The 24,975-nt window shown below is 34.0% G+C and overlaps 1 protein-coding gene across 1 annotated transcript; it reads left to right on the top strand.

Annotated features, from left to right (window-relative positions):
- Positions 1-4,420: 4,420 nt before the first annotated feature.
- Positions 4,421-5,506, top strand: LOC127872535 (golgin subfamily A member 6-like protein 22). The gene has a single exon (XM_052415861.1). It carries the CDS (start codon positions 4,421-4,423, stop codon positions 5,504-5,506), a length of 1,086 nt encoding a protein of 361 aa, XP_052271821.1.
- The last annotated feature ends 19,469 nt before the right edge of the window (positions 5,507-24,975 follow it).

Raw genomic sequence — 24,975 nt, 5'->3', positions numbered from 1 at the left:
GGAATTGAGAAGAAACGAATGAAAGCAAATGGCCAAAGATTGCTCTCTGTAATTGGTATCATGAGGCGAAAGTTGTCGGAAGATAACGTAGTTGGCCGATGACATCCTTTAGAGAGCATTCTATTGGAATTGAGAAGAAACGAATGAAAGCAAATGGCCAAAGATTGCTCTCTGTAATTGGTATCATGAGGCGAAAGTTGTCGGAAGATAACGTGAGAACAGAACTGATTAGTAGACTGGCAGGGAGGGTTAGTAACAAATCTACGATGATTATGTTTATCAATGTTAACAGTTCCATTAACTTTTCCCGTTTAACTTTAACTTTAATTTAATTAACTGTAGCGGTCAACCGTCTCTTCAACAGGATCTTAAAATAACTGATACATGTATCCAGTCGGCTAAATAATAAATGAACGAACGGATTATGGCGGGCTAGGTGGGTGGTCACTGTTGGTTAGTGTCAGACAATTTTTGGAAAATTTAAAACGAACGAATACATATACCATGTCATATTGCTGTGTTAAATGTGTATGTTTTGAATACGAATATATCTAGGGAGCTTTCTGCAAGATGAGGTATATATTTGATGACTTTGTTAACGATATTCTGATGGTAATGATAACGTTACGCTTTGGTAATTGCGTTGTTGACATTATATGAAGCACAGAGTGGGTAGCATACTAGTCTTTGCTGACACTGACTATAGTTGTCGAGCCGGCGACGGTCTGTGTCACTATCGATCATCTATCTATACTACTCAAAAACGATTGTACGCTATTAGCACAGCGACCCGGCTACCCATGCATAAACTAAAACTGATCGCAAAAGGTTTCGTTCATGTCCTCTGGATGCATGCGCTCAATCAAAGAGCACAAGATAACTTATGTTGACGAAAATGATGAAACAGCCTGTAAGTTATTATTAGCACAGGCGGACCTTGGCAACATCATTAAATTGTTAACTGGTACTGTAATTTTCAGTGCAATCAGTTACAAAGTAATGCAAAATATCATGTTCTCATTTTGACTTATTACAACCGTCTTTGTGTAACACTTTGCCAATGGCTACACTGGCTTTACTGATTATATCCGTTGATATTCACCCTTACTCCGGACAATCAGCTAGTGATTCCTCAGTATCACTAGAATCTCATACTGACTCATCACTAGATATATCTAAATCTTCCCAACTCAATTTGTCAATAGTACAATATAATTGTGCAAAGTCTTCTTCATAAACTGGATATGCTTACTGCCGATTTTTCTAAATTTGATATCCTTACTTTCTCAGGAACTTGGCTATCATGATCCATAAAAAACGACAAGATGTTTATTCACGGTTTTAGCCTACCCGTCCGTCCCGATCGAACTCATTATCCACACGGCGGAGTTGCTGTATATGTCAAGAATGGTATTAATTTTACTCAAATACCAGATCTAGAAATGACAAAGATTAAAGCAATTTGGTTTGAGGTTTGATCTCATTGAAATAAATGAATTCTAATCGGTAAATTTTACAGACCACCAAACTCAGAAAACAGTTATTTCAGTAACATTGAAGACTGAATCGGACTGGCAATATATACAGGCATAAAGGACATTATGGTCTTGGGAGACTTTAATTTAAACACCCAATTAGATCCATCTGTACTTTAAATCGCCTTCATCTCGCAGCAGTTTGTACTCGACCAATGTATGCAGGATCCCGCATATTTACAGAAATTTCGTCCTCTAAATTGGATCTCTTATTTGTTACAAACAAAGTGTCTGTCATTTCCTCTGGGAGAGATGAAACATTCATATGTCAATTTAAATTATATACTTGTCCCGTATTCGTTATTCTTACATTTGAAAGGTCATTCTCTCTATGTTATAAACGTAATATTTGAAAGAACGACTCATGGAACTACGACCCTTTTTAGAAACAACCTATAAAATAGTGAAATAACATATATAGTGACAATAAAACAAACATGTTTATGATGCAAATCTGGTTCCATCGCCTGTCTGTAATTGCGGAAAAATGGAAGACACTGCTTACTTTCTACATTTCTTTCCATTAAATGCAACTTAAAGATTGACCTTAGTGAGAACTATATACAAAGCACGGATGTATTTTATGCTTTCCGATGCTTTATAACGAACTATCTGTGAATTAAAACTGATAGTTCACTGTTTCAAATAGTGAAAAATAACAGTGAACATTTGTATTGTTTGACCGGAACTATTTTTAGATATTATGGTTTACCCACTGTGACCCCAAAAATGTTACAAAGGGATATTACTCTGCATTTAATGTTTATAAAATCATATGGATAGGCTTCCCTTGAAATACATGTAATACCATTTCGAGGCGCCAAAAGGGGAGTAGTATTGTCCGGAATGGCAAACATATAAAAAATAATAATTTATAAGCATCAAATAAAAAGAAAATTGAATATCGATTTAATTCACTCGTGATCATAGAGAAAATATATTTTCACAAGTAGCTGTGTGAAAATATACTTTTCTATGATAAATTGTGAAATAAAATCGATATTCCACCAAATCCAACAAATATATTTTATATATCACTTCAAATATTACTGTACGGACATGATACTCTGATAATCTTTCCTTTTTAGATAACTGTGCTGTGTTTGATGCAGTCCATAGTTAAATCGAATGCTCGGTTGGTTCAGAATGGAATAAATTTCGGTTCAATGTATCTCACTTTTTGTTTGGGATAAATAATGTCATTGATTCTAATTTCATCAACCAATTGCATTAGTGCTTAGTTTCAATAATTAATAAAATGTGCTGATTCAATTCTACGCATACACTTGTTTAAACTCGAATGAGTATTCATTGTTTTGTGTAAAATATGCAATAACTGTCACTATGTTTGTAAATCATATCACTGCGGAAAGGAACCCTACTAGCTTAGCTAACGTTCTAATCCTATAAACGTAAGATGTGTGTAACTAATGATGTAAACAAGTTCTAGAATAACTACGTGTAAACCAAATCATGCAGGAGATTTATAACTACACGAGATTCAATTCAAGTAACATCATTTAATGTTTGGTTTGCCGACAGTAATAATGTGTCGCCGGCCTAGTCAGCCCTTCGTGGGTTTATTGACAAGCAACAAACTTGGTGGTTTCGTTGACTAGAGTCTATATTGTTTTGCAGACTTTGATGAAAATGTTATGCTCTGCAACAATGCACAAATCTTAATTTAACATGATAAACATAATAATATAAAACGGTAATAAAAGATCAGCCGTTAAACAATACAAACAATGCAAACGATGTGATATTCATTCATTGTATCATTTCAATACTAATAATACTAATACTTATAATAAAAAGAATAATAATAATAAGGAATATATAACTAATAATAGAGTTTACCTGCAGATATACATATGTATGTCTGCATTCAACGTCAGCACGAATAAAGGCGTCTGATCGTCAGTGTAAATCTGGTCTAGTGAAAGTGGCGGCAAGGATTAGATATCTCGTGCATAAACCGGTGTTAGTAGTATTTGTTAGTAAGGCTACACATAACCATTAATGACTATATACTCACTATGAAGATAGACTATATAAAACTACATATATGTGGTATCTTGACGATAACAGATTATTAAATTATCACCCTATGACATAATCCCCCCTATTTGTAAAATGTCGTCTTGAATTAACTTGATTTAAATAAAACTAAATTAAACTTTATAAGGCTGAATTAAACTAAATAAACAATTTAATTGAGTGAAATTTAATTTAATTAGTTAACTAAATTGAATAAATTTAAATTTATTTAATTAAATCACTGAATGAGATGATGTGATATTAATGGAAAAAAATCGTAAAAAGAAATTGAATTAAATTGTGTTAGATCGTCAAATTGAATAAAATCCAATTGAATTGAATTGAGTTTAATAAAATTAATTTTAATTAAGTTAAATTAAATTAAACTAAATTAAATTGATTTCAGTTAAATTAAATTAGATAAGATTAAATTAAATTAAATTAAATAATTGAAGTTGAAGTGAAGTTGAAGTGAAGTTTAAGTGAAGTTTAAGTGAAGTTGAAGTGAAGTTGAAGTGAAGTTGAAGTGAAGTTGAAGTGAGGTTGAAGTGCAGTTGAAGTGAAGTTGAAGTGAAGTTGAAGTGAAGTTGAAGTGAAGTTGAAGTGAAGTTAAAGTGAAGTTAAAGTGAAGTTAAAGTGAAGTTAAAGTGAAGTTAAAGTGAAGTTAAAGTGAAGTTAAAGTGGGGTTGAAGTGGAGTTGAAGTGGAGTTGAAGTGAAGTTGAAGTGAAGTTGAAGTGAAGTTGAAGTGAAGTTGAAGTGAATTTGAAGTGAATTGAATTAGATTGGATTGGGTTATATTCAATTAAATTTTATTGACTTAATTGAATTAAATTAAATTACAAAGATGGATGATGTACACTTGACTGAAAGAGAACAAAGGCCACGACGGAGAGAGCAGCTTGAGGCAGATATTGCCCAGAAAGAAAGAGAGATACAAGAGAGAACAAATGAGAACAGATTGGACAAAATAAAACAAAGGGACAGAAACATAGAAATGTTGCAATTCCAAGAATTACAACGGCAAAGAAATGAGCTGATAGAGAAAAGGAGAAACGCAAGACAAGAAAGGGATGAGCAACATAGAGTTGTTGAAGAACAGAGAACAGAATTAAGAGATAAGCCTTTGAGGACCCAAAGTAGGACTTCAGACATTGAAAGTCAAAGACTAAAGGAGACCGTGATTGATATAGAATATGAGGACGATGAATTGAAAGGAGCATGTGGGCATATTAACATCGATTCGGATATCGAGAGAATGGAATTCAGAGAAAACAGCAGATATACCGAAAGGACATATACAGATCAGTCACTTATTACAATCATTGAATACGGATATGTCGACCGTGAAAGGACAATGCCTAAGGACCAGAAACATTATAAATCTTTTGACCAGTTCTCAACCGTAAGCAATGACACTGTAGACAAAGGATTACAGTGGTTGCGAAGAATGGAAATTCAACTTGAAGAAGAACATCATGCGAATTCTGAGGACAGAATTAAAATTGAGGGAGAGATAAATAGAACACAAGGTTACCAGTTGATACACAAATGCAACAAGAGGGACATGGACTTTAAAATGGAAATGGAAACTTTGCAGAAGCAAATTGAGTTAATGAAACTCGAGGAGAGGGAAGCAGTCAGAAAGATACAGATAAAGGAAGAGTTGAGAGAAACAAAACAAAAAGAAAAGCTACAAGCAGAACAAAGGAAGCAAAATGAAGACAGATTGAGGACACTCAAACAAAAGAAATATGAATTAGAACAGAGTTTACTGGAAAAGCAGAGCGTTCTGAGCTCACTGGCTGAAGAAGTACTTGCTATTGGTGAAGAGCGAAATAAACCTCAGATCAATAAGATCAGTGAAAGCAAACAGGCTTTCATGATTAAACCAAATATACCGAAATTTACAGAACCAAGCAATTTTCCATAATGGAAGATAGAAATTCAAAGTATGCTTAGCTCCAACATATACCATAAAGAAATACTGAGGCAAGCTATAAGAAATGCAATCGGTGGAAAACCCCGGAAGATATTGGCAACATTGAAACCTACAGCCACATCAGAAGAAATATTAGAGGCATTAGAAAGTAATTATGGTGATATCAAAAGCGGAGAATGTATCATGGAAGAATATTACAAAGCTAAACAAGAGAAAGAGGAAGACATTTCTGCATGGGGAATACGCCTTGAAGATTTGGTACAGAAGGCTATAGATAGAGGTGAAATACAAACGCACAGAAGGGAGCAAATGCTACGAACACGGTTCTGGAAATACAAAGAACAAAGAACTCAATAATGCAACGAGAATATTTTATGAATCGAACATACCATTTAAAGAATTGAGAAAGAAGATGAGACGATAACATATTATTAAATTATCACCCTATGACAAATGCAAGGAATTTATTTTTATTTTCGTAGTGACCTGTTCAATATATTCCAAATTACTCGACATAATGCAACTACTAAACCAGTTGAGAAAAGAAAATTATTATATTGATGTTTAACAGTGGATTGATAAGTGCGGTTTAATAACAATTGTTTTAAAAATAATAGTCTTATATTCAAACAAGAATTTATACATTATATGACAAGCAAAACAGTATCCCTGACCTATCGTTTTTGAATCCTGTTTAAGTAGCTTTTGAATCAACTGTTGTTCTTACTATAATAATTAGATACGACTATTAAATCATCATAGGTGTGTAAATAAACATATTTCAGAACTGTTTTTCTGAAATAAGAAAAACTTTTTACACGTCCCATTAGACATGATTTAAATCCCGATTAATCGTATGTTCAGCAAATAAATGTTAGTATAATGGTATTCAAAATAGTAATTGATTTGGGAATGTGATTATTTTAATTTAACTCAAAAAACTCATTTCATATGTGCCACCTGTTGCAATTGAGCATATTTGCTCAAAAAATATCACCTGACATGTAATCATGTGTATCAATTAATTAGACTTAACTATGGTTGTGATATGAAGTGATGTACGAATAACCTCAATTAACTACTAGTCATGCATCTGTGAACCTAACTAATAAATTCTTGATTTTATGATCATGAACACCAATCAAATAAATAAATTAAATAATAATAATTACTGAGATTTAATCAGTTTAGCTATTAATTGAGATGATGCGTACATCACTTCATATCACACATATCGTACAGTCTAATTTGATTGGTGTTCTTTATATACATATAAAGGTTACACTCCACTTATACACACTTATTTTCGGTCGTCTGCTATTGATTTTACTTTTTCATTGATTATCATTAAATCGAACAAACTTACTGTTTGAATTAAAATCCTTATTCTTATTTGCAGGCGCAACTGTAAATGTTCACAATTTATCAGTTTATATTAAATAATTCATCGTTAAGTGTGCCATTTAACTGCCATCCGTTTTCACAGACAATCGTTTCAGTCAACGACATTGAACTTGAAAAAAAAGTTTTTTATGTTGCATTTTTTTTTCCATTTCAAACAATAAGCATATCATATTCTCGATTTAATTTTTTTTCTTCTGATATTTTCAATAGGAAAGCATTTAAAGGAACATTGTAAGTGAAACTTTTTTTTACGAGACACAATCGGTTGTTATTCGGTCGTCATGAATGTTGTGTACATTATGTCAATAATTCGTTTGTCTTTGATATAATGTGTTAAAGACATACTTTGCAATGCAGCAGAATAAATCGAATACATGGTTATAGCCAAGTTGAAAAGCTCGCCCTATTTTCTTTTTCTTGTCGAACCGGATAAACGTTTTCCACCTCTGCACCAACCATGTATTCTCTGTATACTTACAACTTAAAAACTATCCCTTACTTGTTTTTATTGAGTTGCGATACTTACCACACTAATACACACATATAATGTGCGTACTAATCGATTATAGCGTCTTTTCGTGGCATTCATGTGCTTTTTTCTGTGTACATAGGTACGTTTCGTTTTTCGCGCGAGTTTGGTTTGTGTTAAATTAAATTTCGTTAGACAGAGGTTCATCTAGCTCTTACATCGGAGAAACCAAAATAAAGAGTAAAACCATTTTGTGGAACAATAAAAGGCATATCTACCAACAATAAGACTTTTCTATAAACATTGGTTTGAACGAAACATAAAATATGTAAATCAATTGTATGACTACAGGATAAACGACTTCTACTCATTTGATAATATATGCTACATCTACGGAATACCTACAAACGATTTCCTTATGTACTACACATTGATCAAAAGTATACCCATACATATTAAACCAATAACCAATCCAAATAACACACCATTTACTCAAATAACATTTGTAGAAAATATAATTGCGAAAAATAGCAAAACGAACAAAATATTATACACACTTCAAATTAAAACCCTACAGAAACCTCCAACACTCAAATCAAATGGCATTACCTTCTTGGATATAATGAATTTAATTGGAAACAAATATTTACAGTGCCATATAAAGCAACTACTGATAGCACACTGAGAAATTTTCAATATAAATACATCCAGAGAATCATAGCCACAAATAAATATCTTTTTAAATGCAACCTATCCAACACAAATCTATGTGATAAATGTAGTGAACATATTGAAACAATATAACATCTTTTCTGGGAGTATACAAATATTCGAATTCTATGGAACCAATGTACAACCTTTCTAGAAAAACAAAAATTAAACATTAAACTGTCTCTCATAGGCATCAGGGGTAAATACCTTCAAAATACCAGAGGTTAATAACGCTGTAAATTAAATTATTACATTAAAACAATATTTCATATTCATCATGAAACAGAAAACAAACTCCAACTATGTTTCATCAATTATTTAAAACTTAAGATTCAAATAGAAAAAAAGATAGCCCTAAAAAACGATACACTTAATATATTTGAACATAAATTTAAAGACATTAAACTTCATAATTCAGTCCAGTAGTTTCTACCCACATTTTACAATTGACTTAACTTATTTATTTATTTTGTTAAGCACCTATCACAAACAACCAAAGAAAACGAATACACATGGATAATTTGTAAATATTTAAGGAAATCACAAGGGCAACAACATGTATATATAAGCATATTTTGTACAACATGTTTGAACGGCGTTGCGGTCGAATGTTAATCACCTTGTTTTTGTGATCATGTACAGGTATACATTGTATGTTTTATATCTAATATAAAACAAACAATAAAATCATTCATTCGTGACAATTGTAAGTGTTTTTTTGCACGTTGGGTATGGTTGGAAACGCGACAGTATAACAATGTTGCTGTTTTAAGAAATGCATCACTGTGTATGGGTTCTTTCACCAGGAAAACATAACAAATATTTTTAAGTTATATAGCTCGTATAGATTTTTAAGAAGCACAACCGCGCAATACGCATGTTGAAGGCCGATCAGTCATTAAGGCATGTCAGTTTATTCGTTGTATCAATACGTTGAAAAATAAAACATAAAAGTTTAATGAATCTTCACCGTATATAATATAACTTATGAAAAAGTCTTAATATGTAATTCAATTGTATGTCATGGGCAGGAAGCCTATATCACAAATAAACAGAACTGATCTTTAACTTAATATTGTTTGTTTTTGAGGATGCGCGTGTCTTTTGTAGACATGTAACATCAATAGCTAGGCTATTGCAAAATTCCAAAAATACTGGCAGAGAAGATGTGACAAGGCAATCCAGCAGGATGGTTCTACTGGCGAATCAAGATGCGGATGATTGCTGATCATCTTCGAAACCGCTAAAAGACCTCAGTAGAAACAGTGAGGAACATTCTGGGAACGAACGGTAACCCGTATGTACTACAACTGCAATTAGACGGTTACGCGTCCGGGGACTATAATTAAGTAATAATTGACACGCTTGCGCTCACCGCGTCGTTGCCTAGTTATCAATTGGTCGTGGCTAAAATTAAATTAAATACTCAGAACGCCATCTTTACGAAATATCACGCCTCATGCAATATAAAGCTTTATTCATTGGTGTATGTGGTAATTGCTAGCCTGCAATATTTACAGAAGCAGCTTCGATATCGAACACTGACCTTCAAATGATTTCTTGATCTAACGTAGTTACATTTAATTCGAAAAATTGTTCACTGCTCGAGTTAAACATAGTCGACGGCAGTAATTAGGCGGCAACAACGAATATGAAATGAACCCGCACAACAATCCTTCAAAACAGAACACGACCTTGACAGGGTAAATGTGCCATGACGTTTTATATTTATATAAGGAAACACAATCTCAGGCTGTAAGAAGGTTTCCTAGCTACAGACAAATAATTCTCATTTTTTTAACATCAGAAATATGTTTGCGAGAAATTCATCCGCACTGTGTAAGTCTTCAGTCTGGTAATGGTAGTGTCAACTGTATCGTTATCAAAAGTAACTTATTAACGTAATCAAAGATTCAATTTATAAACGCATTGTTTAAGCATTAACTCAATAACGGTTAATTGTGATCATTATATGTTTAATTCTAAAAGAGCCCGAACACACAAGCATACAAAAATCAAAACAAACAAACAAATCACACATATTGCAATTTTATTTGATTTCAATCTAGCATTAAGAATTGAAGGGGGCTAACAATATTTAATGTCAACCTTTACGTACGTAGCTTTAATAGTTTTTATCACGAAAAAGTAAAACACTCATCACGCATTTGAGATATTCCTTTGTCGAAATGCGTTAATGACATATACAGGGATTTGGTAAATGTTGCATGCATGTTTCTTGCCGCCCACAAAGAAAATATTTCTTTTTCTGTTTTTGTATCGAGGCAAAGGGGAAAATATTGAGAAACCAGGTGCATGTTGCTAATTACAGCTCGTTTGTCATTGTTAATTACACGACATGGTGACATAACTCGAGGGTAAAACATAGCCGTTGTTTCTTCAAAGCAAACAAAACCAGATTCTATTCGGCGGATATTACCTGGCAGTAATTTGTTGAAGGATCTGCATTCCATGATTTTAGATTGCTTGTCTTGTGTGAAAAATAAACTTACTCTTAAAGTGCATTTCTCTTTCTGGGAAAACTTCCGCGTTAAGTGTCGTTTCGAATTAGCCTGTCGAGTCCGAAAAGGGATGATCAGGGATGAAATTTCCGCATGGAGTGCATTTTTCTAGACAGAAAATCCTTTGATAGAAAAAAAGCAATATGTTTCGTCTGTAATAAGCCTCCCCAGACTCGTCAGGAATGATGATTTCCTATCACAACAAACTCATTAAACGCATATGTATTTTACAAACGTATGATACAACAGTATCAATAACATAGATATGATACTTCAAGCGACTATAAACATTTTAATATAAACATTGCCTTCAATTTTTTTTAACCGACGTATGGATATTAACGAGAAATGTTAGATAAACATAGTAATAAAACTGTTAATAGTACCACATATAAAATTGAATGGAATGTACATAATGCAATTCCTTTGAACACAAACAACTCACATTGAGACAAGCGCCGCCTATAAATATTATAGCTTAATAATACTAGAAATGGCGCGGCAGAGGCCGACGCGTATCCCCACGCCGAATGTTTGACCTAGGTGTGCCCCAGGGTTGGTAATGGGGCCATGCATAGCTGAGATTGACCGTATTGTCATAAGAGAAGTTCATCATCAATTAGAAGTGAATTGGTGTAGAAATGAAGAAGTTATAGTAAAAGGCAATTTTGGGTGGGTGTGACATATGTGGGCAGGGCGCCCCAGGGTTGGTAATTGTGCCATGCATAGTTGAGATTGACCGTATTGTCATAAGAGAAGTTCAGTATCAATTTGAAGTGAATCGGTGTAGAAAAGAAGAAATTATAGTAAGAGGCAATTTTGGGTGGGTGTGGTCTATGTGGGCGGGGCCCCAGGGTTGGTAATGGGGCCATGCATAGTTGAGATTGACTGTATTGTCATAAGAGAGGTTCAGTATCAATTTGAAGTGAATCGGTGTAGAAATGAAGAAATTATAGTAAAAGGCAATTTTGGGTGGGTGTGGTCTATGTGGGCGGGGCGCCCCAGGGTTGGTAATGGGGCCATGCATAGTTGAGATTGACTGTATTGTCATAAGAGAAGTTCAATATCAATTTGAAGTGAATCGGTGTAGAAATGAAGAAATTATAGTAAAGGCAATTTTGGGTGGGTGTGGTCTATGTGGGCGGGGCCCCATGGTTGGTTATGGGGCCATGCATAGTTGAGATTGACCCTAATGTCATAAGAGAAGTTCAGTATCAATTTGAAGTGAATCCGTGTAGAAATGAAAAAAATATAGTAAATGGAATTTTTTGGTGGGTGTGGCCTATGTGGGCGGGCGCCCCAGGGTTGGGATTGGGGCCATGCATAGTTGAGATTGACCCTAATGTCATTACAAAAGTTCAGTATCAATTTGAAGTGAATCCGTGTAGAAATGAAAAAATTATAGTAAATGGAATTTTTTGGTGGGTGTGGCCTATGTGGGCGGGCGCCCCAGGGTTGGGATTGGGGCCATGCATAGTTGAGATTGACCCTAATGTCATTACAAAAGTTCAGTATCAATTTGAAGTGAATCCGTGTAGAAATGAAAAAAATATAGTAAATGGAAATGTTTGGTGGGTGTGGCCTATGTGGGCGGGGCGCCCCAGGGTTGGGAATGGGGCCATGCATGGTTGAGATTGACCGTATTGTCATAAGAGAGGTCTAGTATCAATTTGAAGTGAATCGGTGTAGGAGTAAAGAAGTAAATGTAAAATAACCTAAAAAAATGAGTGATAATTTCTGACGCGGCCCCACCCCAACCGCTATAACTTTTGACCCAGGGGTCAGATCAAAATTCCAAATAGTGCAGGGTCGCACATATGCTCATAGCTACCATGTGTGTAAGTTTCAAGGTTCTAGTGCTTTTAGTGTAGGAGGAGATAGTGGCCAGGACGGACGGACAGACAGACGGACGGACGGCGGAGATAACCACAATATCCCCACCTTTTTTTCAAAAAGCGTGGGGATAAAAATAACTGACTTGGCTATTCGTCGTTCTGGTAGACAGGAAGATTGATAAACAGAGTGACTCAAATCATCATCATCTTTAAGATTGTTTTCCCCAATACCAGTCTCCGTGAGACGCTTGTTGTCCCCAATACCAGTCTCCGTGAGACGCTTGTTTTCCCCAATACCAGTCTCCGTGAGACGCTTGTTTTCCCCAATACCAGTCTCCGTGAGACGCTTGTTTTCCCCAATACCAGTCTACGTGAGACGCTTGTTTTCCCCAATACCAGTCTCCGTGAGACGCTTGTTTTCCCCGATACCAGTCTCCGTGAGACGCCTATTTTCTTGTAGTATGGTCATCGAAGTAAACCCACGTTCCTTATCCTATAAAGCTATGCTGATGTAAGGCGGATTAGAATTGTTCACAAAATCTTCCGCGCTGATCTCATTGATTATAGTGACGATCGTTTTTCATCAACATAATCAAGGGATATCATGTCGAATATCTGTTTATAAAATGTTGTTTTATGTTAAACATGATTTATACATCATGCTTTTTGTTCGAATTTGTAAGCAACATACGTTGTTCATGTGATATAACATGAAACTCAAACAGTCAAACACAACATACGTGGATCATAATAAGGGTTTACTTTTCTAAAAATAACCCTCCTGTCCGGGAAAAAGTGTAATTGCATAATGTTAGCAGTGGTTGATAAAAAGTGCGGTATTAACTCATTACTGTACTTAAGACGATATAGATTTACAGGTATGTACTTCATTTGATACGCAGTCCTCGAGGGCGATGACATGCAATGCACTGTCTACTACATACATTGCAAATATTTACGCTTGCATGATTTAAAAAAAATAAATTTATCATGAGAGTTAGACACAATTGACCATTTAGTTAGCACAAAACCAAGTTCCGTTTTATGTTTGCGGACCTATTTAGAGGTAACTTTAAAGAGAACTCGCACTTGATAATTAGGAGTTTCTTTCATTATACCCTACATGTTATGTATATACGTTTAATAAAAGTTATACTTGACAAAAAACAACATTATTAAAACAAAGCCCTACATTGCATGGAATCGTATTTAAGCGTTTTTCTAATAGTTCAACGTGCTTAATTTTAACAACATTCCAATCATACTATAGACTTTGGAACCGTTTTTGTTAACATCCACCGTAAAATGTATTATACTATTAATTCTTCATAAATGGCATTGTCGATCAGTAGAATTGTAATGAATGTTTGTACAAGACACTCCTAAGTGATACGTACACAACAATGGAAAACGATGTGTGTTTTTTAAGAAAAGCCCCAAATAAATGCCTTTATACAACACCAAAACTGAAATAGCGCCCGGAAAACTGTTTGACAGCCCGCTTAAAGACAATTTAAACATAAAAAACTTTCTATTTTCGTATAAACAAATAGATACAGATGTTTGGGAAATAAACTTTTAAATGAATTATTTAATGGTGTTTGTGTAATATATGTTTTCCGAGTATAGATTTAAGAATGGCACGCGAACCGACTATCATGCAATTTCGTCATGATAGTAACATATTTATTACACTTATGCTTAAATATTACCTAATTACAAAGGGCGCATGCAGACAAGAATAGGATCTATATAATAACGTTCATATAGCCTCAATTTAAAAATCATTTTGCTGTGGGTTTTGTTTTGCAACATGCACATGCATGTCTCCAACCATTTGATCTCCTTAGATTTCGCTGTATTCTTGAATTTACCTAGATGGCATCATTTATTATTATCTGTTTAAACATACTGCACGTGTATTTACAAAATAGCAAATACAATAATTAAGGTCCGGAACACATAACTTACCCATGGAGGCATTCTAGTGTACATAAAATCGGATCTCTTTGCCATTGAGCGACCTGACCTACAAATAGACGATCTAGAATGTCTATGGGTTGAATTACGTATCAAGGGAAGGCGTCTTATATTTAGATCTCTCTATAGACCACCTATCTCTTGTCCTTATATACTAGAATGCATAAACGATTCGATCTCACTAGCCGTTGACACAGGTATTGAAAACATTGTTATCACAGGTGATTTCAACCACGACATGAATAAACCACAGTGTAGGATCAAAATAGACTCCCTTTATTTTACAGTACAATCTCAAGGAACCTACTCATTTCACTGAAACCTCGAATTCTTTTCTTGACCTTTTTATGGTTACATCATCATTAACAGTGCTAAAAAGTGGCATCGGAGAACCTTTTCTTGACCAACAAGTTCGGTTTCATTGTCCAATCTACTGCGTCATAAACTTCAACAGAAAAGTTGGTTCAACTTTTAAACGTAAAATATGGAAACACAAAGATGGGGACTACACTAAACTAAGACAAATTGTGCAGAACTTTGATTGGAACAACTGCTGCGATAATAACATGACTCATAAACCTCAAATTTCAACTTATCTCTTTCTGCGAAGCTACTATCCCATCCAAAACAGTTACAATAAGAACAGCTGATCCTCCATGTCTACATACTAATATTCGAAAAGAAATCCGACGCCGCAAAATAACATACAAAAAGGCCAAGGCTACCAAATCAGACCATCATTGGCACATTTATCGCCAACAACGTAATATGGTCAATTATCTTGTAAAATCAGCAAAAAAAGTTCACTTTGATAATCTTTCTAAACAAATACGTGAAAATTAACACTCCTCATCCGACTTCTGGAAAATAATTAAAAAATTTACGAATAAAAACACCTCACATAACGAGTCGCCTCCCTTAATTCACAATGGTGCAATAAATGAGTCACCTCTTGACAAAGCAAATATCATAAATTCCATTTTCCAATCTCAATCTACTTTAACTATACCAAGTACGCACATGCACAACTTACATTCTCATGAGCCAGATTGCCCCGTCTTTCAAGATCTCACCATTTCGCGTCAAGATGTTTTAGATTCCATAAAAGTAATGACAACGGGAAAGGTATCAGGATTAGACAAAATAAATAGCCAAGTTTTAAAGCAAATTGCATCTGAGATTGCAGGTCCACTACAATTTTTTTCCATTGTATCATCAGTACTGGTAGAGTCCCTCGGAGTTGGAAAAAAGCAATTGTTTGTGCACTTCACAAAACGTCTGATCCTCAGGATGTTGGAAGTTATAGACCGATATCCCTTTTAAGCGTTTTAAGTAAATGTCGGAAGAGAATCCTCCACAAATACATTTTAACCATTTAAGGGCTACCGATTTTATAACCCCATTTCAATCGGGTTTCATACCAAAAGATTCCACTGTCAATCAATTAGTCTCGGTATATCACACCTTTATTAAAGCTGTCGACGAATGTAAAGAGGTTAGAGCCGTATTTTGTGACATTTCTAAGGCATTTGATAGAGAATGGCACGAAGGACTTATTCACAAGCTCCGACTATGTGGTATCTCTGGAAATCTTCTATCTTGGTTAAAATACTACCTACAGGAGAGGATCCAGTGTTGTGTAATCTCCGGCTGCCAATCTGACCCATTACCCATTAATGCTGGTCCTCAAGGGTCTATATTAGGGCCCCCTCCTCTTTCTTATATACATCAACGATACTGTACGAGATATTCACTGTCCATTCGCCTATTTGCAGACGATACTGCGCTATATATAATCATCGACAACCCGATTGATGCAGTTAACCATCTTAACTCTGATCTTGCAAAAATCCATTCTTGGGCTGATAAGTGGTTGGTTACCTCAATCCATCTAAAACCGAATCCTTAGTAATGTCTAGAAAAGCCCAATCCATCCCCCTCTTTTTCTCAACGACTGCCAAATCACTGAGGTTTCGTCTCATAAACATCTCGGCTTTAATTTTTCTGATTCATGTTCCTGGCACGACCGTATTGAATCAAGAAGAAAGCATGGCAGAGAATTAATTTAATGCGAACGTTCAAGTTTACGCTCGATAGAAAGTCCCTTCTATTGATATACACAACATGTATCAGACAAATTCTCGAGTATGCTGATGTAGTCTTGGACAACATTACTACACAAGATGAATCTGAACTTGAAAAGATTCGACAGGACGCAGCAAGAATAATCTGCGGAGGAACACGTTTAGCATCTTTGCATAATCTATATAATGAAACGGCTCTCGAACCATTAAACAATTGGAGAACAAAACATAAACTTACCAATTTCTATAAAATGTATAATTTTATATCACCCCCCCCCCCTATTTGTGTACTCTGATCCTCTCTAGCGTTGGAGACAGTTTGGCTTATTCACTTCGCAATTCTAGCAATATTCGCAGCATTCAATGTAATTCACAACTTTTTTCACGATCTTTCCTACCATCAACTATAAACTTATGGAACACTTTACCTGAATCTGTAAGAACAGCCCCTTCTCTCTCAGCTTTCAAAGCAAATCTAAACAAAGATAAAAAATAATTCCCCAGCATTACTACAATGGAGAACGGCAGTCTAATATTCTACATGCACGTTTACGAATGCATTGTAGCAGCATTAATGAACATTTGTACGCAAAACATATATTACAAAGTCCATATTGGCAATGTTGTGAGCTTGAAGATACATATCATTTCTTCTTCAATTGTCCCATTTATACTGCGAAAAGAGTTATCCTTTTTGACAATCTGTCCAGTTTTCAACTAATAGCCCTGCAACTACTTCTTTTTGGTGTTAAAGACGGATCATACAAAGTAAATTCATTAATTTTCAAACATGTTCAGTCTTTCACCCGAGATAGTCATAGATTCTAATCCTACTCCATCTCAGGAACAAACCATTTCTGCTAACGATGCCCCGCCCCGCAACTACTTCTTTTCTTATCGCAACTTCTCTTACTCGAACTCTACTTGTACACTTCCTTCCATTTCCTTCTCAACTTATTACATTTTTTGGTATCTATAATACCCTGTTATACGATTTGTATTACAACATATATATTTTCTCCATTTCTAAACGGCATTCAAATACCAATCACTGAACTATATGTTCACAATTTCGTCATTTTTATAAGTTGTAGTTACACGTTTGGTTGTTTACACCATATCAGCAGCGCTTCTAACAGACAGAAGAGAGACATAGCATAAGCCTCGAGCTTTTTTCTCAATTCTGTAAAATTGTATCCGACAGCCTTTATATTAAGCAATACTGCAATTTCTTCCTGCCTTGTGTATTGTTCGAAAATAATATGTATGTTTGTATTGTATTGCTTATATGTACTTTCTACTGAACTAAATAAATAGTGTTGAAACCAACACATAACTTAAAAACCTTCAATTAATCCAAATGGTATGTAGTAAATATTTAAATATTGTTACATGTACCATACCCAATTATTGATTTTTTGCCAGAGTTCTTCAACTCTATAGAAAAGTCTATGATACGTTCTGTAACGTTTGTATTTTATATTCAATCATGTATCTGGTATCTGCCAGACACATCGAGTTGCTCATTTCTGTTTTTCATTAGGTGAAGTGGTCTATCCCCAAACTTTTATGTATTTTATTAAGCTTATCCTCTGCATTGTGTTCAAAACAATGTGGTTTCAACGAACAAATATCAAAGTGAGCATACATCTATGAGTGCAGTTAATGGGAAATATGTCTCGTTTAAATAATATGTTACTATAATACTCTATAATTCTATAATATTTATTTATTTACAAGTACAACAAGCATAGTCACAAAGATAACAGGTTGCGTAGTTTTACAGTTAATCGTATATGAACTACGTTTTCGTAAAGGGTTAACAGACGTTAAATACAAGGCAATTTTACATGATTGTTGTGATTCATCAAACACGGTATCATCCATTTGTTGTATAAATAAATGCATAAGAATAAGAAATGGTAATATTCAACTATGCGATTATAACATTTACTTCAGTATATGTTCCTTAATGACTTCATACATTAGTCCGGTTTATCTAGTCATTAAACCTGAAAAATGATACCAGAATGTTTAACAGGAATCTATCTGGTTTTTAATGTTTTACATTGTAATTGCGTAAATATGTGAATAAAATATTATACAGGTATATTGAAATACGGTTAACTAAATTAGTCGTTTTCGAAAGTTATTTTGTTCTCATCCAGCTGTTTTGTCTTTGAAGACACATGAAACACAGGGAGTATTTCATTGAAGTTTAGAATACAAGTTATGCAGCAGACAGAATGTTTGCCGAATTAATATTTGTGTTTAAGTCCGGTCTGTATGCATAATGTATCTTGATAATTATTAAACAACTAATTGTTAAAGTATGAACTTTGAATACTATAGATATATACATCATGCAATTCAAAGCAATTTAATCATTTTAAAGTATGTATTACGGTTTATTCCTCAACTGGAATGTATTGATATGAAACTTGCTTGAAATCAAAGTCATACCCATTCAATGCAATTGACTTAACTTGTTTAAACAAATGATTATATGCGTCTGCTCAGATAAAAAGGAGATCGTTCAGATTTGTATGACGTCACTGGCCTTGAAAATATGAATAATAAATAGTGAACACATACAACAAACATATGTATTTTGGCATTTTGAACCAGTTATAATTGCATATTTCAAATAAAAATGATAACATATTGTGTTATGTGATAAATTCTGTCCATGGTTTTATGATGATAATAGCGTATTGTTTGATATGTTTCATATAACGCATAATTTTAGTTTAAATTAACACGAATCGCTCTAAATAGTCTGTTTCGGTAGTTCCATTAGGGCGATGTTAACCTGTTTGTCGGGCCCGCTAGATCAGTTGGTGGAGCTCTGGAATACAAATCCGAAGATCGCATGTTTGATTCATGTCCGGCTACATATTTTGTGTGGAGATTGGTCATGAAGAAACTTTCTACGGACATTCTTCCCCAACCGCTGATTCCAGTTGGTTTGATGAAATTTACTCAACTTAATATGTGCACTTAGCACTGGGTGAAGTATGAGTTAGTTAACTGACAGCCGTCATCGAAAATACTGTTGAACACGTTAAACCACTTATCCCCCCAACTACAAAACAACAATAATAAAATAACACACACCAACAACCACACACAACACACCATTTCAAACAAACATACATATTTGTCTTTCAATATCTCTGTTTGTCTCAGGGAAAATGCAAATGATTGCTCTCAAGAACAGGAATAGATTTATAACGTATCAGTGTCGTGAACTATGTCTTGAATCATATTGATTTGATATTGATAGGAATCAGACGCTTGGATCCACTTGTCATCCGTAATTGAATTGTTTGTGTATAGAAAAGTCGGATGTGAACGTCGTTGAACAATCATACAAATATGATAGTTTGTTCTCACACACAATTGGTTGAAATGTTTTTGTTAAATATTTTTATACAAACATTTAACATATTATTCATTAAACCTTCACATGGGAATATAAAACGAATTTATAAAATCTTGAAAATAACATTTAAAAAATCTTAATTTATTCAAAGCATTGTATTTGTTTTTGCAATATACACAACTTAAACAAATTATTATAGCAAACACGTTATTTAGTATAAAATTCATCATAATTATTTTTTCTGAAGTTACAAAATTAAGCAAAAAAGAATAAATAATCATCATAGGACTATCAGGTGCGTTAAATATGAAGTTTATGGCGAACGTCTTCGATTATTGTTATCCACACCTAAACTATCGGGCGAGTATTGCGACAAGTAATATATAATAAGTAGTTGTGTTCATGTAAAATCAAATCGTGTGTTTGAATGATTGTATCAAGCTAGTAGAAAACTTGCCGAGAAGTACCAACCTTTGATGTGTGTTGTTCATAAATTAAAATAATCGTCATATGATATAAAAATAAATATATTAAAATACCAAATGAAAATAATATTTTTTTAAGGTGGACACTGTCTGTTGTCAGTTATTATTATATAAACTATATATAAAATAACTGCAAAGTGTTCATAATAGCAATTTTCTGACGTACAAATGTACAATGCATTTTATTTATACAATAAATATCGGCATTTAAATTCATACTGATTTCATGTTCGTACCATATTTACAAAAGGTATTTACATTACATCTTCTTAAACATTTGATTGAGCGAACAGCATTGACTGGTGTGCAGGCTTAATACAACTATTTGTTTTTCTGCATTCATTTAGCTTAGCATGAAGTACAACCTTCACCTTGTGCCAGCATGTCTTGTGCATACCGTCTGCACATTTTCTTCATGCCTTTAAACTTTCACTCACGAAATTCCTTCAAATATTTTTTTATTGTTGCTGTTTTTGCTGATAACGATATTTGCATCGGGTATTTATTTTCATGCAAGTCTTGCTTTTTGTCATGCGCAGTAGGTAACAGGACATACGTACATGTTTATATGTTTATATTTATTTCGCAATTCTTTTTCTCCAATAAACCATTAGCCATTCAGAAATGAAATTGTTATTAAACACTCACTTTCTTGTATTATTTATTATTTATAGCAATTGTATAAAAATACTTTAAATTCGTTTCACCTATACAGTTAATTATATATATTCAGCGTTTACCTTCGCTTGGTAAAGGTGTAATTGTTCTTATAACGTGTACCCTTTTTCGATATGTTTTTTTAATATTTGTACGTGTTTAATCTTAATGTTCAATTTGAATTTAATATAAGGAATATATGTATCGATACATAATTCTTTTGGAGACATCAGAAAACGCTCACTTTAAAATATTAATCGGATTGAGACGTTAAGTTGGTTTAAAAACATATTAATAATGAATGTAAAGAAATAATATGATGAGATACATTGTAATATGCTAATATTAATTTTCAACATGTCAGTTTGTATCGGATATGTTCTCAGCATAATTAATTTGGGTTAGATAAAAGCATTCAAAAGTATGTTGCACTTCACACGTATCTGATTATCAGTTCACGAAGACGATTCTTGTCTACCTTAATCATTTGGTTTAAATTACTTTGCATTTCTAATGAATCGACTACATTTTAAACAGTCCTTTGTAAGTGTCCAACGTATCTCATATTATGCCATGAGCATTCAATATATGTTGTTCAATATAGAGAGATCACAGCGAGTATGCGCAAAATGTCAAGTCAGAGATATTGAAGACGAGTACCATTTTATCATGATATGCCCAGCCTTCAATTCACTGAGAAAAGAACTAATCAAAGCTTACTATAATAAAAGACCAAGTATGTTTAAATTTGTTGAATTAATGGGTACTTCAAACAAAACACGAGTAAGGAACCTGAGCAAGTTCATATGAAGAGCCTTAATGCAGCCCACCCAGCTAACTAACCCTGGATATTCAAATATTAACTAATAAATTTCCCTTCATCTTGTAGTTGGGTAAATAAACTCGTCTTTTTAATGTTTAATGGTCATACTATGCTCATCCTCAACATTCGTCTGTACAAGTTCGTATTACATTCACCTTATTCATCATCTGAATATGTAAGCCTAGCACAACTTAAATACTATTGTTACATATTTTGTAAAATGTACAAAAAATAATCAAATTTTGTACAATTACCTTTTGTTTTTAAATTATATATGTTGTACAGTTTAGTATATTTCAAATACTTCACGTATAGTCTAAACGCATGTTCCAATTTTACTTATCTTGAACAAATTTGTTAAAATATTAACTTACTAATTTTTCTCCATTGTTTTTTTCATATCAAGTTGTCTTGTATAACGTTTAAATAATTGAACTATATTTATGGTTTTCATCCTCCAATATTTCTATGAAAGTTAATAGCAAATAATTGTTTTCATCATCTGTATATGTTAATCTAGCGAAACACGAATACTATTTTATTGTTTTTTTGTTTCTTATTAATATTTGCAAAACAAATCTTTATTATGTACAACTTATTAATTAAATTCATGTATGTATGAATATGATCTTTACGCGATCAATATGATATTTAAATATTCTTATTTGTTATCAAGTTGACATAATGCTTTGTATAACTATTTTGTAAATGACAAAAAACTGTAAAGTTTACGTCAATAAAACATTCTGTCTGTCTGTCTGTTTTTCGTAAGCAGGTATTTATTTTGAACGCCATTTAGATCGTTTGATGGATTGTGAAAATGATTGATTTTAATTAATTTGCGTCAGGCGTCCCGAAGAGACAGACGCAATGAGCCAATAATATTTATCCTCGCGACCACACAATCTCTCACTATATAAGCGAAAACATATGCATTCATATTTTTCCTCTGATGCAATATACAATTATAATTTTAAAAGTTGATCGACGTCGGGCGTCTTTCGTCAAAAGAATACTTTGTTAAATTGTGATTATACAGTTTTAATGTCAACATTATTTTCTAAAAATTAAACAAACACAGTAATACTATAGCGATGAATTAATTGCAATATAAACTGGTAATTTCATTATAAATATAATGGTCTGTTCAACAATGAAATTTATAACGACAAAGCAAGTCTGATAACTATGCTGATGTTTACTCGAATAACTGGTAGAACTCTCGTATTTATTTGAAGAATAATACCGTGTATTGTTGTCATGGAAACAGTCACACCCATTACAATGCATGCATACTATTTAAGAAAGAATACTAACACTCTTAAAAAAACATGTTATAAATCAATGTTTTACTTATAATTATCAATCGCAATTGGAATAAAAGAAATCGCTTGTAGTATGGCAAGCGGTTCGACGCATAATCCCAAGAAACTAGGTCAAAATGAGAACCTAGGTTCTCAGAATGAGAACCTAGGTTCTCGCTTGAAGATTGCACATGGCGTCAAGAACCCAAGTTTTCAAATGAGAACCTAGGTTTTCATGAGAACCTAGGTTCTTATTTGAAAACCTAGGTTCTCATGAGAACCTAGGTTCTCATTTGAAAACCTAGGTTTTCATGAGAACCTAGGTTCTCAGAATGAGAACCTAGGTTCTCATGAGAAACCTAGTTTCTTGGGATTATGCGTCTAACTGCTTGCCATATCCGTGGTTTTCATTTGGGAACCATAGGTTCTCTGAGAACCTAGGTTCTCTGAGAACCTAGGTTTTCAGAGAACCTAGGTTCTCTTGAGAATTACGCGTCGGACGGCGTAAACTTGCTCGTTTGGAATACGGGACACATTATTCAGGGCGCAGGATCAATGGGGTTCACATATGATTACACACGGGCTGGACAGAATGAAAACAAGCCGTTAAGAACTTTATTTTTGCAGATATCTCAAGTTATTGAAATATGTTTGCAAAGTCTTTAGCGCATAAGTTTTTCTTGCAATGTTGCCGATATCTTACGATTGAATAATACATTATTTCACATAATCAATAGAGATAAAACTTTATACCATAATGATTGCTTCCTACATGTAGGTCACAGACATACTTAAATAGAAAACTGTACCGTACAGTCGTTTGAGGCCCGAACAAGGGAACTGAATATTTGAAACTCATTCAATGCTGTAACAATGTTTTATGTAACGATTGATCTGAATATTTAGTCTCAAAATAATATTTACAATTAAAGATGTATTTAATAAACAGTTCATTTTTTTATTAACGTGTTCAGACCAATGTCGACCGATTACTTTACTAGTTTCATTCCTCAAGAACACCCATGCACGGAAACATGAACAAGAAGCGGTCACCGACGGCTAATGCCTGTTGTCACAAATATTCAACAGATAAGTTTCGTAGAATATTACTGAGCATTGTCTGAACATTGTTCAGAAAATGCCCTTGGGGAGAAACATTCACGGTTTCACGCCTATTTCTATTCATTTTACACATATGCCGCCAGCGTGTACGAAGCAAAGGGAGACAACTGGAGGTTAATTATGGCAAGCGGTTCGACGCATAATCCCAAGAAACTAGGTTTCTCATGAGAACCTAGGTTCTCATGAGAACCTAGGTTCTCATGAGAACCTATGTTTATGAAATCCCAAGAAACCAGGTTTCTCACGAGAACCTAAGTTCTCATGAGAACCTAGGTTCTCATGAGAACCAAGGTTTATGAAATCCCAAGAAACCAGGTTTCTCATGAGAACCTAGGTTCTCATTTGAAAACCTTGGTTTACGCTTGAGAACCTAGGTTCTCATGAGAAACTAGGTTTTTCATGAGAACCTAGGTTCTCATAGACACATAGAACTTAGGTTCTCGTGAGAACCTAGGTTCTCATGAGAACCTAGGTTCTCATTCTGAGAACTTAAGTTCTCGTTTGGTATCCTAGGTTTTCACAAGAACCTAGGTTCTCATTTGAAAACCTAGGTTCTCATGAGAACCAAGGTTCTCATTTGAAAACCTAGGTTCTCATGAGAACCTAGGTTCTCATGAGAAACCTAGTTTCTTGGGATTATGCGTCGAACCGCTTGCCATATAGCGCTTCTCATCGCCAA

This window comes from Dreissena polymorpha, chromosome 3, assembly GCF_020536995.1.
Source record: "Dreissena polymorpha isolate Duluth1 chromosome 3, UMN_Dpol_1.0, whole genome shotgun sequence".
NCBI lineage: Eukaryota > Metazoa > Mollusca > Bivalvia > Myida > Dreissenidae > Dreissena > Dreissena polymorpha.
Note: the sequence above shows the minus strand (reverse complement) of the source record. Positions and strands in the feature narration are given on the sequence as shown.

What these genes read in the sequence shown, in the direction of transcription:
- LOC127872535 (XM_052415861.1), top strand. Translation starts at nt 4,421, where the DNA reads ATGGATGATGTACACTTGACTGAAAGAGAACAAAGGCCACGACGGAGA.